The sequence below is a fragment of the Haemaphysalis longicornis genome, unplaced genomic scaffold (assembly GCF_048455015.1).
Source record: "Haemaphysalis longicornis isolate Haplotype H1 unplaced genomic scaffold, Haemaphysalis longicornis Haplotype H1 scaffold_7, whole genome shotgun sequence".
In the NCBI taxonomy this organism is placed as follows: Eukaryota; Metazoa; Arthropoda; class Arachnida; order Ixodida; family Ixodidae; genus Haemaphysalis; species Haemaphysalis longicornis.
This window is the reverse complement of record NW_027526422.1, coordinates 120,509,171-120,527,937: the sequence shown is the minus strand read 5'-3', so window position 1 is coordinate 120,527,937 and position 18,767 is coordinate 120,509,171. Positions and strand designations below refer to the sequence as shown.

The window sequence follows — 18,767 nt, the reverse complement described above, 5'->3', positions numbered from 1 at the left end:
CTCTCACTTAACACTAAACGGTTTTCATCAGCGGAAGTGCCAGGCTTGTACCTATCATGGAACAGAATATCGCCAGTTTGGAGGATGTGGCTCTGTCGTAGGGCGGACTGGGAGACTGTTGTGCTCTAGAAAAGCTTGATAAGATGTGTAACGCGGCGTGTGCGAGCATTCCCTGATCGTTCTAGTGTCCATTCAGATAGCTGTAGGATCTGGAAACGGGAAACTGGTGCGAATTTATTTCTGCATCGTTCCAATTCGTTCACGTGCTGCTATGTGACCATTTCTGGGAAAAATTGAATAAACATTGCCATCGTAAAATATCGCATATTCCAGTCTCATAAATTATTACTCCGTAAGTACGTTGCGCCCCAGTAATAATCACAATCATCATCAAACGACCACCACCGCCGTCATAATCATTATCATTACCACCATCGTGACCCCTTCATCATCAACCAAAAATGGCCTGCAAGGATGGGAGCAGAATCAAGAGCGAGTTGTGGAACCTGCTCTTCACGACAGACAGGGGTGGATGCGTAGGCAGCCTTCGTTTTCTGGCTGGTTGTCGCTACGATGACAACAACATTGGTCCTACGGAGCCATCAAGCACACTATCCCCATCACCCTTTACTTCCGGCGTGCGCCTATCAGGGACTGAACGCAAGAGGGAGAGAAGAGAGGGCAAATGGACTTTTGCATTCCGGAGACGGAAGACGGGAAAGTGGCGGACACCTTACCGTTAGCTACAGAAATGATCTTTGAAGCAGCTGCCTCGAATCTGGAGAAATAGCAGTGCTGCACTGAATGATGATGGTCTGTCGGGAAAGACGCGATGAGGAGGAAGAGGAGGAAGCCATGGCGGCATCACTGTGGGGCTGAGCGGAGCTGCCCCGAGACTACGGCGGCATGGCCGCGAAGTCTCCCAACCCGGTCCTCGTCAGAGCGACCACCTCCAAACAGTTCCTCGCGCTCGCGGGCTACCTCCTTGGTCGCGAGATCGGCCAGGGGACCTACTCCAAAGTCAGGTGGGCACCTCCTTGGACACCATGCTGCGCCAAATAATGAGTACAATTAAACGTATTAGAAGGAGTACAATTATGCAATATATACTCAGCAGGTACGGATTAAGAGTGTGCGTTCAAGGAACCCATTAGGAATAACGTCATAGACATGATAGCCGGCATGCTGGGATGTTTTGTTGTGTACAACCGTGCAAGTGAACGTTGCGGTAAAACATTTGTGCAATTCATTATCATGAGTTTCAGTCTATAGATGTGCACTAGCTGATGGCTTTCCACACTCCGGAACCTGGCCGAACCATTTTTTGTATAATACTGCACATTCAATACTAACTGCCCAGACCAACCTTGTAGTACATGCGGAGTCATTTGATTTGTTAATCGGGACATTATGTTATGATACTTATCCTATCTCGCAAACAACCGCGCGTAATATGGCAGGTTTTTAAAGGAGTACGCTTTCATTATCGGGGAGTTCGCGTGCCAACCAAGTTGTCACTTTTACTCGTATAACTGTTTTTGCTCAGGAAATGACTACAACTTCCCAACTACGTCGAGATTTTCTCGTTTTCACACACGTAGACCTAGGTTTTCTGGCACTTCGTATCATGTACCAGTAGAGACAAAACAGAGACTTGAGAGCAACAGTCACACTGAGCTGCTTTTTGCACACGCTGTCATTGTGCGCTGAGTGAATCGAACATCGATGTGGCCATTCCTGACGATTAGAGGTGCGCGCAATTCAATCGGACTCCAACTCTCGGCCTCCAACTCTAGGAAGTGTCTATTATCACGGCAACCGTGAAAATTACCGTCAGAAATTTCTCGCGGTAGTCACCTCTCATTGGCTAAGCACGCTACCTGGAGATTCTATGGGATAAATATTCCCTAAAAAGCCGTGTTTGTGGTTGCCCCTGTAGCGCTGTGGTATAGTTCTTAGTTTTAAAGAAGGCGGCTCAGTTTCGAGTCCGACATTGTGATGTTTTTTTTTTTTTTTAGCTTTCGGAATTTTTCGGTCGTCGTGATTTCGTTAATGCTTTTTTTACTCTGGTTTTTACTATACCAAGAGATCAACGCACAGAACTTCTAGAATGGGTTGAATAATTACGCTTAATATAGGTTGTGTTCTCTGTCGTGGGGCTGGGTTAGATTGTTTGTAGCAGTTGGGCTGGATTTGGGTAGGTTACGACGCGTTCGGTTACGTTACGTTACGTTACGTTACGTTGGCACGTAATATTATTCAGGAAATTTTAGGCCAGCAAGCTTTTATGGTGACAATTTCGCGGAGGAGAATTTCCCGTGAGGTTAGACGCAGCCCTAACTTTTACCCTCGAAGACAATAAGATTTCGAAACAGCACCATGCTACGAAAGCGTGGAATCATTAGAATTGTATTTCAAGCAGGCAGATAAACGGATTGACGACAATTGTTGAGCACATAAGTGCATCCAAAGCTGCTGGCCAACACTAGTGTATTAAATGTTGATGCAGTGTTGGTGCGCAGTGTTGCTGTGGTTTCTTACGTGGTTGAATCAATTTTTTGGCATTTCTTCATCATCGCGTGGCGTATGACAAAACATTACATTTTTCTGTCATGTTTCCCCCCCCGTGCACTGGCATCCCAGATGTTTTAATTTCCTGTACCGCCTCCTTGCCCAGAAAAGAAACTTTTCGAGCGAGCGACCCGTAGCGTCTAACGTCTTTAGGGTGAGGAGTGATGTGGCTTCTCGGGTACATTTAAGGGGTCACGTGATGATTTGGTTTATGTAGGTTAGGTACTCATGAACAGGATCACGGAGGTCTTATTCTCATTTGCGTCAGCGAACATTACAATCTCTGTGCTACTCTGTGCTAAAGTAGCATTCACTACAAATTTGACTTTTCCCCAATACCTGTCTCGATTATCGCGGACGGATGGCGATGACGACGCACAGATTTCTGAAGACTCTACTTCCAATAGACAGCCTTCGAAGGAAAGGGGGGTGGGGGGCGTTGGTAATCTCCTATTCCAAAAACGCTGCTAAAGCGAAGCAGCATCGCAAGGCAGAAACGGCTCTCAACATTAGGGAAGCCTTCGTCCTGACGTGGACAAAAAGCTGATGATGATGATTCAGCAAGTTAATTGACATTCGGTTCGCAGCTCAGCCTTCAATATCACACGGCGGTGTCTGACTTTCAGCTCATTAAAAGCTGCGGTGTCCCATAGCTCCTAAAGGCTCACATGACGTTTTGTGCAATGCGAGGTCGCTTAGTGCTGACATATCGACGTACCACGCTAGGGTAGAGATTCGCATCCCGTGCACCTTCCAGATATAAGAATTCCAGAACCACCGGTCACGGGATGTTTTGTTCAGTACTCAGACAGCTATCTGCGTACACCTGTGTTCTTGTGTGGGCACGTTGGTCCATTACTAAGGTTAAAAATTCTGCCAGAAAAGTTTAGAAAGACGATATGCTACAAAGATATGCTACGAAATTTAGCAGGGAAGACAACAGGACGTGTTGAATTAAAACCAAAGCTTATGTTTTCCTCTAATTGGTTGCATACTGTCTTAAATGACACGTTGACGTGGTTCCTTGGGCCTCAGGATCGGCGTGAAGGGCGACACGCGCTACGCGGTCAAGATCATCCCTCGGCACCTGGCGCCGCGCGAGTACGTGCACCACTTCCTGCCTCGCGAGCTGGCCATCATCGCCAAGCTGCAGCACCCGAACATCGTGCGCGTCTACGACATCCTCGAGATCAAGCAGAAGGTGTTCGTCGTCATGGAGCTGGCCACCCAGGGCGACCTGCTGATGAAGATCACGCGCGACGGCCGCTTCTCCGAGAGCAAGGCGTTCCACTACTTCGAGCAGATCTGCGACGCCGTGGCCTACCTGCACAAGCAGAACGTCGTGCACCGGGACCTCAAGTGCGAGAACATCCTGCTCAGCCCTAAGAGGCAGGTCAAGCTGGCAGACTTCTCCTTCGCTCGATACACGCGTGAGCTTCCTTCTCTACATACGCCTCTTCTTCTGCTTCCCACTCGCGGTTATAAATAGCTTTGTGTGACCAAGTGCAAAGTGGCACCTCAAAGGCACTTCGCAACACTTCCGATAAACGCTTCCGCTCTTTCCTTCGCGTCTGGAAGCATTTTGATGCTATAGTTATCGCCAGTACGTATGGGCACTGGGTGGATATCATAATGAGTTTTAGCAGTCCGTACGATCCGTGTTGTACGTAGTTACCGTATTGACCGGGGACAGTCTGGCCACTTGCGCATTCGTCGTGGTAGGGGGATTAGTTCGGCGGCCAGCCCTCGCCATGTCCGTGCATTCGTCACGGTGGGATGCGCCTCCTCGCCCAATTCCTCCTCGTCATTCGGCGCGCGCAGGCGCAGTCTGGTCCCGGTCAACACGGTAACCATGTAACGAACGGAACAGACGGACTGCTAAAACTCTCTATTAGCTCGCCGCAGGAGACCCGCTTTCCGTTTCTGCTTAGCTTTAGGGGATTTTTAACACGAAAGTGTTTAATGCACGGCTACACAAAGATTTTGGTGACGTGATATCCGTCGCCAGGAAAAGTTCTATTGTCGCGGCGGCGCCCGGTTTCGATCCCACGACTCTCTGGCCACAACGGGAGGTACGTGGCGCTCTTCCCACTGCGCTACGAACCGAGACGTGAGCACATGCTACGAACGCGCCTTATGTCCTTCCCTATGACTCATTCAGATGGTGCGCGCCGTTTAGAAGAGGCGAAGCAAAGTAGCGCATCATGACGCTAATGAGCGCCGACAGTTGACGCCTCGATGCCAGCGTCTTCGTGTACGGGGGACGCGCGTGAATTGAGGCACCCTCTGCTGTTTTTTTGTTTCTTGCGTGTCGGTGTCACTTCGTCTGGCGCGGTCAGGCTCGCGAACCCTTCGCACAAGAAGGAAATTTCTTTAACATTCAACTGCTCCTGTGAAGGCATGCACTTTCGCGTTTTGCCGATTCATATGGAGGAGAGATCAACTACATTTTTTTTCTAAAGTGGCGATCGAAAGCGTATACTGCTGCAACTAAAGGAAAGACGGCCAATAGCCGGTGCACCGCTGTAATGGCGCAATTCCAGCGGTCGAACGCCAAGACGGGGAAAGAGAGAAAAATCTTTTGAGCAAGTTTCTAAGTTATCCGATGGACATAGACAAGGTATTTCTGGCCGAGGTACTTTGTGGTCCCCTATCCTAAGTACCGGATGTGTTTTCTGACTACGTTCTGAAAGCACTTAGGATCCAGAAAAAGGTTAAGGTGGTTGTTGCAGGGTATCTTAAACTGCGGCCGCTTTTTTTACAGTGCAAATGCAAAAGAAGTTTGAACGCACAGACGGGCCTGTGTGTGTGCCCTGTATGTCGCAGTCACCTGCCGCAACCAGCTATATATAAAATTCTTCTTTCATGCAAAACAATCACCTGTATTTGCTATTCTACTAAATATGAAATACAACCGCCTAAGCAGGGATTGAATCGGTGCCCTCCAGCTTACCAGCACAACGCCTTGGACAATAAGCAACCGTGGCTGCTCGCTGCCGACGCGCAAGTATTACATTCAAATTCTGAGAGTTGTTGAAGCTTGCCATACTTTCGTGCTCCCGCGGTTCCCAGGAACCAGAACATATCGGCTAACTTGTGGCAAAACCTCGTCAACGTCTTCTCGACATCGGTGTCAGCACGGGAAGAACTTGGGCTCCTCCGTCACGAGAGAAACCAAGCTTCGCTTAAACTAAGATTAATGCGTTTTTGTGTAGATACAGGAAGAAAGGCCGACCTAACGAAGTAAACCTGGAACCATACCGGTGGCGTCGTGCTGCTGAGCCCAAGAACGCGGCGGCCGCTCTTCTGGTGGAGCTGAAAAGGGAAAACTCCTGGGTGTCTGAGATTCGGTGAACGTTAAAGATCCCCAGGTGGTCAAAATTACCGTAATTACCCGATTCTAACGCGCCCCCGATTCTAACGCGCACCCTATTTTCCTGGCAAAAAAACCGGAAAAACTTGCACTTGCGATTGTAACGCGCACGGAACTTTGTGAGCAAGAAAAACGAATGCGAGATAAACAGGCGATTTATTTCTCGAAGTAATCTCACCCATCTCCCTCCTCGTCGCTCTCCGCTGACCACAGCATCTCGTCCTTGGTGCCGTCAAGCGCGTTCGCGATGCCACACTTCATAACGAACGTTCAATCATGATCGATGGGATTGTGGCCCACGCCTCGCACGCCCATCCGGCGAACTTCTCCAGAGGCGCACGCTTCAGCCGACCACTCATTTTGAACGCGCGAGAGCCGCTGCTGCCATTGCTGTTATCAAGTGCCCAAGTGGAACGATTTGACGATTTGTGTCAACGCCGATAGAAAAGCCTGGGCGCCTATGCTTCCTGCGTCCGAAAAATTGTTGCTAAAAGCTTTGGCGCCATCTTGAGATGGCGATGGGCGAGACGAAATTTCCGTTGTTTCGGCAGTTTCGGTTTCGTATCCGATTCTAACGCGCATGCGATTTTTCGACCTATTTTTCCGGAAAAAAGGTGCGCGTTAGAATCGGGTAATTACGGGTAGTCCGGAGCCCTTTAGTACGGTGCGTCGCATCGCCTGTGTAGCGTCGGCGCGTTAAATCTCATATTCAATCACCTGGAACTACGAATAATTTCGTTATATCGAGAGCTTCATAAAATCGGGATTGTAATCTTGCAATCAGTTGATTCCACAAATTATGTGTCCAAAAGGAAGTGCATCCCAGCAACTACCATGACATCGGAATTGCGGTGGCCGTCGCGCTCGCCCGCCGATAATTTTGCAATGAGATAAAAGTCTGCGGTGAAAATAAGGCAGCCGGGGCTTGCTCTGAAGTCCTCGCCCCCCAGCATACGAGCGAAATGTTGCTCTTTTTGTTGTACCACTTCCCCGCTGAGCGGAACGCCCTTGGCTTCAATCTTTGAACCACAAAAACAGGGCATCCTCCAACTTGTCGTGCGGTGTGGTCTTGAGGTTATTTTCATTCGACGCAATTCCAGACGAAGGGCCATGGATGATGGCGTCCTTTTCCTTCAAGTTTGTGGAAAGCGTTCTGGCCAGGGCACTGCTGAGTTTATGCCTTGTAAATGCCTAAGTGGCTCGTTTTTCCTTTTTTCCGGCGTGGCGCAATTATCCTCCTGGCGTTCTGACGAAACACACTTGGGATTGCTCTTTTAAATTAGTCTGCTTCCCGAAGCACTTTGCTAAATCGAAGATGCCGCTGAATCTATTTCGTTAGTTCATGTTAATAAAAGCATCGTGTCGTATATGCATCTGCGACAGAATCCGAATTTGTTCGATAGATCGGGAAATTCGTGAGTTCGAGTTTTCTAGATCGAATTCTGATGACTGTGTTAAGGTAAATGCTCCAAAACGGCACATTATTATCCCAGAAGTGGTCATCTAATGCTGTGTAAACATGGTATGTGCCTAGTACCTACTAAGACTTTGCCAAACTAGCAATACTAAGATCAACAGCCATGCTAGAAGGCTATAGCCACTGATTTCCTTGTCACCCAAGAATGACAAGGATTGTAACAAGCTCATCAGAACACAGCACCGACGGAAGACTATACAGTCCTAACTCAGAGCTTTTTAGTCGAGCCTTCAAACTCGTGGGCACACACGCAGCAACTTTGAGCAAGCAAGCCAGCGCGATTGCGCATTGCGCACACGAATGAGCCTGGCTTCCCGAACAAATGACTGGGTGCAGGCACTGTGCAGCCTTCTCCTGTCGTCATTGTTCTACAGTGCGCTTGTTAAAGCAACTCTGTTGACTTCTGTATCGCTCCGTAACTTGTAAGCACTGCGTACACCTATCCAGAAGTCTTCCTCAACCAATCCCCTCATCCACTCCTCTAGCAAAAAATGTAAAGCGTTCCTTACCGAGACATGAGGGTGCCTGCATTGGGAATCGGGGTGCACACGCCGCAGCACCGAGTTTAAACAAGAAGTCACCCACGGTGGCGGCAGGATCGGTATAGAATATGCTGTGTGTGCGTGTGCGCGAGTGCAAGTGTTTCTGCGCGTATAGTACACTACCATCGTACACGTTCCATCGGCGGCGTTCGTTCGCTCGTTCGTTCGTGCGCAGTGAACTCGAAGAACCACAAGGTGCTGAGCCGGACGTTCTGCGGCAGCGCGGCGTACGCGGCGCCCGAGGTGATCCAGAACATCCCGTACCGGCCCAAGCGCTACGACTCGTGGAGCCTGGGCGTCATCCTGTACATCATGGTGTGCGGCCAGCTGCCCTTCGACGACTCCAACCCGTTCCAGCAGGTGCGCGCGCAGATGAGCCGCCAGATCTACTTCCCGCCCTCGTACAACCTCTCCAAGATGGTGCGCAACCTCATCCGCCACCTGCTCGAGCCGTACGTGCTCTACCGCTGCTCCGTGCAGCGAGCCATGAAGCACCCCTGGATGCGCAAGGAGCGCATCAAGCGGAAGCTCAAGTGAGTCCTCTCTCTCTCTCTCTCTCTCTCTCTCTCTCTCTCTCTCTCTCTCTCTCTCTCTCTCTCTCTCTCTCTCTCTCTCTCTTAAACCCCGGTTTTAGGTGAGATTATGGGGTTTAACGCCTGGCTATAAGGCGCGCGGTAGTAGGGGCTCCAAATTTATTTCGACCACCTGGGAATCTTCAACGTGGGCCGAATTCTCGACACACGGGCGTTTTCACTTATCGCCCCAATCTGAAAAACAGTCACCGGGGTCGGGCTCGAACCCGCGTCCTTGGGCTCAGCAGCACGCCTTAGCCACTGAGCCACCACGCCGGATCGAAAGCCCGGTTTTAGCGAGGAAGCATTGTAGGGTCAACCGCAAGAAATCCATGCGTGTGTCTGAAGCCTCATGGGGTGTCTGAAAGCTATGCACATGCTCTGAAGCAAGAGCGAACGAGCGTGGGAGGTGGAACGATAGTACCCGTTTCGGGGCGAGCGACGGGACGAGGAGAGCGCCACCCCGATGTGTGAGAGCCGCGCTGGCTACAACATTGAGGAGTACGATACAATTACTTTCAAGTGCAGTGCATTGGGCGAGTTGGTATTGATCCATAATATAACTGCGCAGTAACACGAGGACACAGAAAGAGGCACAAATACACAGCACGCGGCGCAGACTAACAATTGATTTTTATTCGGGAAGCATGTAATTTATAGGAACAGCCAAATCTTCGGGCCTGCGCACACTCACCGCGTCGTACACTCAAAAAATAAATAAATAAATAAAGTTCAAATTGTCATGCTCAGCACAGCTATTGTGCTTCCACACGTGAGCAGTCTCCTTTTTTTACCTGATATCTGAGCAAGTTACTGATATCAACAAAAACTGCCGGAATATCTAAAATAACCAGCGATAAAAAGTTAAATATCTGAAGGATTGTTTCACCACTGTTCGCTCTCTCCGTGGTGTAACTTCTAGAAAATAAGGAAATATTGAGCCCCTACACCTTAATTACAATGTGCTCATGAGTTTTGAAGCCGTTTGAACCAGCTGTTTGGCTAGGCGCTGAAATCGCCTATTAGACCTTTTCGGCTCGTCGGACGTATGATTCGGAAAAAAAAATCGCCTTTTTACCGGCGTCGCAGGTCGAAATCCTTAAAATTTGTTTTGTGCATTTGCATGAGTAACATTAGCAAAAACCAATTTGATAAATGAATCAGTGCAACATTAATTGCAGGACCTTTAAGAACACCCATTTTGTTCCGAAATGCAGAATCACCCATATAATGTGGTTAGGGCGAAACCCTAAAACTACTTTTTAGATATTCTTAAGGGCTACATATATCAGCAAAAAGCGCTTCGATAGGTGAACGGGTGAGCAAGATAATATTTTACGAAGACACAATTCCCCACTTTCCCTCGGTTAGGGGAGCAATTTAGAAAAATCTCTCTCTAGCCAGCCCCTACACCATGACACAAATGCACTTCCGAAATTACAAGTCTCTACGTATGGCAGTTTTGGCAGGGCGTTGATGAGTCAGTGAGTCAGTCAGTGAGTCCGTCAGCCGGGAACTTCTCTTCATAAATATAGATATCATAGTCGGGTAATGAGATGGCGTTAAATAGGTCTGAAATGTTAACGGCGACATGCGGCTAGCAAATGTCACTGCAGCCATCCTTATCCGGCCGTACAACAGATGCGCGAGAAAATAAGAAGAAAAAATACAAACACGCGCACAGCAGTAAGTGTGTTAGTTTTCTCTTCCGTAGTCGTCTCTTACTGTCGTAAACAAGGCCACGGATACGGGCAGATATAAGAACGCTTCTACATTTATTGTTGCCTGGCAGCTATATTTATCGACGGCATATTTCTCGGATGGCCCGGGGCGCGCACTTTTCCCACCACTTCCTGATAGGACAGACATCCGCAAACACACACATCGCAAGGTCCTTGCAGGTGTTTGCGCACAGTTTCGACGTTGGGAAACACAGAGCGAAAGCGACAGTATGTCTAGTGCGTGGCCAAGGTCGAATAGCGAATTCCTTTCAAGGATAGCTCATGTTTTTTGAGGCTTCTGCACACTGACGCATATTGATAACTGTCCTTGCTTTACATTTGCTTAACCGAACAAGAGCGCAATGGTTCGAAAACTTCTGACGTCGCAGGCCACGTATACTTAATGGCGCACCTGCAGTCTCCTGCAACTTGTAAAGCTGCTTTATTATTTTCCTGAATTTCGAGCTCCTCTTTCATTCCAATCCTGCCGTACATCAAGTCGCCAATTTTAATACGTCGACTATCCCGCGCTCCACAAGTACGAACTGCTAGAGTTCGATAATAACGTGCGCTGCATATTTCGACGGGGGACACGGACGAATCGAATTCAAGACTGTGCCAACTAGCCCCTAAACATGTCTTTATTGCTAGAGTTCTTGTCGTAGCGCCTATGCACTGGACACAAAGGAGAAATGAAACGGCACTGTTGTATTAGTCCAAAGGCACGAACTTCTACGCGTTTACTGCGCTATGGCGCTCTCGGCGCCAATGCGTTACTCCGCGCAAGGAAAAGCGGTCCTCTTGGCACGACTGAATTTAGGAGCAGAGGCACAGTGTAATATTACCGGGTCAGTTATTCGTCACTCACAGCCACGACTGCGGTTTTGCTTGCCTCTGCTCGATCTGTGCCTTGTCAAAGCTGCACACACAGCCGAACGTATGAGAGCCAGCTGAAGCTGATCCGAACTTAAGAGCAAGCTCATCATTTCTATGTTTCTCCGCTCTCAGATAAGGTATAAGCGAATTTCTTCACGTTTCAGAATGCTTTAACGCATTGGCATTTTCGATCAGAGCGCTTTGAATTGCTATCCCCACACGGCATTAAACCTCAAAACCTTGCGACAGGCTTCACGTAGGCTGATGTAGGCTAATAGTACTTTCGCACGAAAAAATTTTAATGACCTGAAGTTTTTGTATGGGTACCTTGTGATGAGATTAATCTTTGTTTACTTTGCTAGGTTGAGTAAGGTGTGTAGGTTGGGTGTTTTCTAGCAAATCTCACTGCTAAAAAAATAAGTACTCAGACGACTACACATGTGCAAGGGCGCCGGGTGACTTATGCCTTTTCGCCCTCATGGAACTAAATTAATGTTGGGCAGATCGAAAGATTACTGCAGTTTTTAAAGAACGTAAGCTTTAGCGTTAAAAGGTACTGCCTCTATGCGGACTTTGCAGTATACTATACCTCGCACAGCCGTCTCTTTTTGTTTAACGAGACAAATGTAGCATAGAGACGCAAAGTCGTTATGGCCTGTTTGTTTGAAGAAGTCTGTCACATCAGGCAGGAGAAAAGGTGAAAACTGCACAAGATTACCAGATGTCCCGTCACACCACAAAGGACATGTGCCTCCATCGATTGCCAGCAATATGCTCTTGATGTTGTAGCTTTTCGGCTCGCTCGTTTTCGCCCTTCAACACATGTACTGTGCACGAGGAATTTCGCTGTGAATACGACTGAGTTCCGTATCAACACTCTCGCGAAATGTTTCCCATTGTACTCCGCGACCGTTGCTTAAGCTGTTTGCGTACAAAATGCCTATACTCATAAATTCTCTATCCAAACTTGCTGTTTTCTTGCAGTGTGTTCTGATTCATACCTTTAATAGCTATCGTAATGCCTAATACTTAATTTTTGCCCATCAGTTGGGTTACTTGTGGTGACACCTAAACCGATAGAAAACAGGGATGACATGTTGCTGTCAGCCGACAAAACATTTGTACAAAAAGAGCCACATGCAGAAATTAATTACGCGACCACCAGTTCCTCGTCTGGCACGGAGAAAAGGCGAAAGAAAGGTGCAGTCATCCATTCACCAGGCCTTTCAACGCCGTACCAACCTATGTTTCAGTAAATGTTCACTCAGCCTGTGTTCGCAACAGTCGTTGAATGACTACTGGTGTTCGTGAATTAGCTGATTCAAGCGTGTACTGCACAGAAGAAAAGATGGACTACGGTCTCTGTTAGTTCCTGGAGTATAAATCTCTAATAATATTGTAACGAGTGTCAACGGCGCAAATCATTGCAATGGGCGTGTCCGTAAAGGAAGGGTGGGGCTGGCCGATGAGATCCGAGCAATTCCAGGAGAACGCTTCAGTTGCCGAGGCAAAGACGAGGCTACAGGGACGGAATGGGCGTCCATCCTTCCCTTAGCAAGCATGTTACGTGGCGGCAGGGCAAAGGTGACAAAAACCAAGGCGGATGGTGTCGAATTTCAATGATATGCGGCCATCTTAGCCCCGAGCCCATAGCTATCGGTGGGACGTGCTTGCTTTGTGGTCTTCGGGAACGATCTAGGCGGGATCGACCGCTGTTCCTTTCCTTCTGTTGCAATACCAATAATACGTATGATCAAGTGCATCAACGTGTCAAGATACGAAAAGAATGGGGAATACGAATTGGCATAATGGGGTATAGCGGAAGAAGGCATAGGAGCCGGGACAGGAAGTCATGGTGCCCTCCCAGTCGTTTTTTTCGCGTTCCCGTTCGCTGCTACCGTCTGGGATTTTAATCTAGTGCGTCACTAAAACGAAAGGGAGAAGAAGGTGTATGGATGCCGCAGGCGAATAGTGGTTTGCAGAAATGCACACCAAATTTAAAGGGAGGGGTCACATGCACGTTATATCCCGTTAAAAGGATTGACCGTCTTTTGCGTCGGAGCGATACCGGAGGCTGTTATATCACCCGTAATAATGTGGAAAAAGAAAAAAAAAACATCTTTGCTCTATCCCACTCAATGCGTGCTCCAGCCTTGAAAGTGGGTCCTACTCCAGGTGCGTCATTTATGGCTGCATCAAGCCGGTTGGGATCAGGGCGTACATGATAACTGCTGAGAATGACGAATCGGCGTCCGTAGAAAGCGCCGGGAGGTCGAAGATACGCTTGTAAATGGAAAGAAATTCGGCAGCGATGGCTGACTCAGAAACAATTGTCTGTGACCAGACAAATACGCTTGAAGACCAGCGAAACGTTTCTGAGCTTGTCGAAAAAGTGAGCAACGGAAGTGATTGTTGGAACGAGAAAATGTCCCTTCCTTCCCCTCCGATGAAAAAGCTGAGATTACAAAACATATGTTAAGGCTGTAAGCACTGTTCGAGTTATTTTTCAACGATTGTTCATCTCTTTTGGTTCTCCGGTACTACCTTTACAAGAGTGAATATAAGGGTTCAATTTTCTCGTGATGACAATTACAACTCGGCGTCACCTCCTTCGACAAAAATTCCGCTCGTTGTCTCACCAAGCGGTGCTTAGATTACACTTCACGGCACGCCTCCATTAGGCTATCAATCGCACTTGCAGTCTCCCTGCGTGCGTTACTATGAAATGGACATGACTCCATAGTTATGCCCATATTAGAGTAACGCGCGCAGGTAGAGTGCAAATGCGAACAATTCCGCAGCCACATCATATCAGAGTGGTCCATGTTGGAAGTGGCAATTTCTCCCACTGATACGTGTCCAGATGATGTGAAGTTTAAATGGCTGTGAAATGCCTTGCCGGGGAGCAAACGGACATCTTTATTCCATATTCCATCCCTTCCGTGTTAAATAAAGGTGGCGGAATAGAGGGCAAACGTATTCAATGTCCTCGAATTGCTGCGCTGCCACTTGCAGAGGACCCACACTTTGTACCTACTTCTGAACAATGTAACATTGTAATGCTTATTGTGAGTGCTTGGACTGAGCCCATGAGCGGAGCACGCGGTAGCCGCGTCGCAGAGCCTTGCGAGGCTATACTCGGGAACAAGTTAAGAAGGGAAATAGCTCATGTACAATATCACTCCGCCTAAGCGACGGCCCCGATGGTAACGGGCGTGCGCGTTTTGAACGGATATTGCTATGAACGTGTGATATCGTCTGCCTTTTCTCACGTAGTTTGCTTGTCGTCGCTGGAGTAGTTTATGAGCATATGAAGTCCAAAAAATCGTCGAAACGGCTCGTGCCGTGGGTCAAAATGCTCCCAGTAACGCACTACTCCCGCCGCGCGGAGTAACATCCGGCTGCGGTGACGACGCACAGCGGCAACTTCCACTGCCGCTCTTAAAGGAGCCATGAAGAAAAAATACTACTTCGTTTAATCTGAAAGAACTAGGATTCAGTATCTCACTCAGCTCCATTACAACCACAACAGATGTTTTTTAACGAAAGAAAAGCAAGAAGTATTTAAAAACATTCAAATTTTGCGCCACAGTGACGTGTTACGAGCAAAAATGACGTCATACGGGCCAACAATAAAACATAATTTTCAGTGCGTTAACTGCACGTTAGCATTCTAGTGATGCGATCAAATGGAACTAGAGGCCCCATTATAGACGTCCAGTCATGTGTCATCGCGACAGGTCAGTTAGGCGGCCGCCAATCGCACAAAGAAGGTTCCGTGACGTCATAGAAAAGTTGCGGGAAATTGGCTAGCGGGTCGCGGCTGCTTCACACGTTTTCTTTAATATCTCCGTTATTTGTTCGAAGATTGCGATGATATTGGTATCATTGTTATCAGGACTAACCAGTCTTTCTAATAAACCCAACGTGTATTTTGTCTTCATGGCTCCTTTAGTATAGCGACGCCCGTCACACCAACACCGCCAGCCTACAGCCACACTTCGTATTAGCGCGCACACTCGTATTAGCGCGATGCACACTCTCCCTCCCTCGCAGGCACATGAAGGACAGCAAGCTAAGTGAGCTCGAGGGAAAGAATGGCGCCCGGGGCACCCAGTCGGACATGAGCCTGGCGCAAGGCGTGCCCTCTTCCCCGGACCTTGTGGGGCCGCGATCCATGTCGGCCTCCGCGTTAGGACGGCGCAGTCCCAACGGGAGGGCCCGCTTCACGTCCGAGTCGCCCACCTACTACAGCAGGACGACGATGTCCAGCCAGTCGGACCAAGGTCCCATCGGCTGGCAGCAGCCCGGGATGCCGTACGCGCCCAACCCTCTCTTTCAGCAGCCCATGCGGCACGGCCACGGCGTGGTCAACACGAGCGTGCACCCTTACACAACGGGCGGCTACGCAATGTACGGCGGCGGGGCGCCCATGATGGCCGGCGGCATGATGGGGGGAGGAGGCATGTTCCCCATGCAAGGAGCGCCCATGATGGGCATGCCGAGGCGAGGCGGCCGGAATCTCAACCTCCATGTCGGGACGCCGTGTGTCGGTGTATCCGTGTCGAGTAGCTCGTCGGGATCGTACGCTGAATGAGAGTTCGAAGGAGTGCCCCCACGACCATTGTTACGCACTGAACTGATGGTGTGGATGTCTGTCAAGCGAGTGTCATTGTGAGCACGGCGAGCGGACAGCCGTGCCCGAGCGCAGCGCCGTCAGGAACTGCGGACGTGTTTGGGCGACATGGCGGTGGCTATAAATTTTGGGAACGTGCGTTTTACGGTGTAAGTTCCCTCGATAGAGGTGCAGTCGAGGCTCAGCTGGGAAAACTTCTCGCTATATATGTAAATTTTTAGGCTAATAAATAACGAATGTGCTTTGCTTCTTCCTTGTGTGGAATTTGACGCCAATGGGTATACCGCCAGTGGGCCGACGGCAGTAAAGCGGCTTCGTGCTAGTTTCTTTCTTAACCACAATGGCCAACGAAATAACAAGCATGAATGCGCGAGGTGAGCAAAACGTAAAAGCAGCGGGAGAACTGGCCGCAAAATCACGATTCTTAAGTTTAAATGAAAATTTTCGGGCATTGCGGCATGGTCTGTGTTTTTGTCTACCTGTAGGAGTTGGGGGAGTTAGGGAAGTGGGTTTCAGCACCTCAAAGGTATACGTTATTCCTTGTATTTTTCCTCCATTCCTTGTGCGCCGTTTATATAGCGAATTTAAATAAGAGGAAGAGAGAAAAAAGACAAGAGTACAACGCCGATTTCAGCTCATATGCTGCCATTGTATGGTTCTTAGCCAGGTTAGGAAGTTACTCGAACGTTCCTTATTGGCGAGTTCCTTACGTTGCTTACGTTCCTTACAGGTTCCTCTCGTGGCGCTGAGTCGGAGGAACCCTGTAGTGAACTATTCTTCGATGGATGCATTGCGTAATTTAACTCGTGTATTTCAATTATTTTCCGCGATGATTCTGAGCCTTGGTGGGCTCGGGGAGAACAGAAAACATTAGGTGTCTACTCCAACCTCCCTAACCAGTCCCACTGGCTTTGCAGTGAGGTTGTATGCTGTCTCAGGCTGCTCAGTTGAGGGTTCCGGGCATTTAATGGATGTCGTAAATTCTAGCGCACAAACGAAGCAATATAGCACTCAGCAGATGAGCCATTCTAATAACGATTTCTAAATTTTATGTGAAAGTTGCGGAGTTATACGTTGTCTAGCATTTGGCAAACACATATTATCATCATGGGTACGTGCGCAGCAGAGACCGACCTGTACGTCGGGTCAGGGCGTATCCGTTGATGTCCGGTCAGGTAAGAGAGAGGGAGAAAAATTCAGCCGTCCAAACGGGTTAAGCTCAAACTATGGGTGGTGTCCTTCGTCCTGGCTCCAGTCTCCTTCACTCCTCTCAGGGCCCCAAAGGCCAGGTCCTTAAAGCGAGGAGGTGCGCGAAGGCGGACGGATATGTGACGTCAACAGCACGTGACCGGATTATCCGGCCTGGCGGCGCATCCACACGCGCGGAGCTACGCGGAGTGACTAGCAGACGACAGCGCCGAGGAACAGGTTCCATTCCCCGCCGAGGGCCACCGCCGTCGCATGCGGCTAAAAGGAGGAAATTATTCCGCGTTTTGATTGGATCCTGAAACCACTGTCAGTTGGGGACAAAAGCTAGGGACATTTAGGGAATTTGTTGTTGCAGCGAGCAGGCTTGATGTGGCGTCGCGCGTCGCCTCCTTGGGAATTCCCTGTAAGAAGCTGAGTGCCAGTGCATCGCCTCCTCTAAAAAGAGGAGGCGATGGCCAGTGTCTAGCAGCAGACGACGCAAAAAACGGCTGGATCTGACGCTTCCTTTTGTAATTACTTCAATTTTTACGGGTGTCATGCTGAACGATTTTTTTTTTAATGCGGAGCGTGCCTGCCTGACCGCGTCCATGGTGTCGCCCCGAGTTTGTCCTGCGCTGGTTCCTTTATTCTTATAAACTTAAAAATTTCTTTCTCCTCTGTGTGGCCCTAATATTACTGCTGCCCCGCACCAGCCAATCATCAGACTTGGAGGTCGTCTTCTTCATTATTTCTCCGACACGTAATTACCTCTGCGTTTAAGTTCCAGCTTCTTTCAAGAAAGATGAGAAAATCAAAGAGAAATTCCGTTCACGGTTGCGAGATTTCCTACAAGCGCGCGTGTACCCGGGAGAACAGTTATCGCAATAGCAGTTTTACTTGTGCAGTGTGCCACTTTTAAAATAAAGAGAAACGTAGGTTGAGATATTGCCCCTTTAAGCCAGTTTCCAGATGTGGTCATTCCAAAGTGCACATTTATTGGCGATAGATGGTAGCGTAGCTTATTTAGTGGCTCTAAGTCTAAACAAACTTGCGTTATTGCAGGATGCTTGATTGCTATGAAACTAGCCCTTTGTAGTAACCGATGTAAAGCAAGCATTAGATTGCTTCCAACTTACAGGCTTCAAGGGCAGATGTGAAGGCCAGTATTAAAATATGCAAAATCTTTAGATCCTGCTGTTGTAAGTGAACCTGCAGTGTAGCATCTCAATCTTTAATAATGTCTTCTTGTGAAGACCTTTAACATGTTCCTCGGACAAATGACTCATAACGTTTCAGCTTGAGAGGTATAACTTGAAATGGTTGTGAATGTTGGCTACCTTGCAGGTCGTTTAAACTGCAGCGTAAATACCAGATAAGTGACCAGGGGACGATGACGTGCAAGTGCTTGTGTACTGTACTGTCCTCCATGTTATTTCCACGTTCCTGCACAAGGTAAAAGGAATATACCAAATGAAGGCGACAGTTTTTAGTTTTATTTATTCCCAGTTTCACGGCCATAGAAGACGGCAGATATCAGAGGTGTTCCGCACAAACTTTGTAAGTGCATCCAGATGCTTGTTGAGACTTCTGTCACTGAAAAGTAAAAAGAAATAGCATTTTGAAAACTGGTCAAGCACTACATATATTTCCTTAGGAGCCTCCCATTCACAATTCAAATGAATAAACAGCTTAAACACAGTACACTATTATTGTGTTCCTAGCGTGTATGTTTTTTAGTATGCGTGTGGACACTGACGTTTCTGCTGTATCTTTTTCCTTTATTTTTTCTTGTACGCACGTGGCAGAATTCT

General features: G+C 48.4%; 1 protein-coding gene across 1 annotated transcript; it reads left to right on the top strand.

The window, feature by feature from the left end:
* Positions 1-906: 906 nt before the first annotated feature.
* LOC144144995 (testis-specific serine/threonine-protein kinase 6-like) lies at positions 907-16,040 on the top strand. The gene is made up of 4 exons (XM_077676494.1): positions 907-1,025; positions 3,607-4,001; positions 8,139-8,496; positions 15,189-16,040. The coding sequence occupies exons 1-4, from the start codon at positions 907-909 to the stop codon at positions 15,727-15,729; spliced, it is 1,413 nt and encodes a 470-aa protein (XP_077532620.1). The 3' UTR covers positions 15,730-16,040.
* Positions 16,041-18,767: the final 2,727 nt, after the last annotated feature.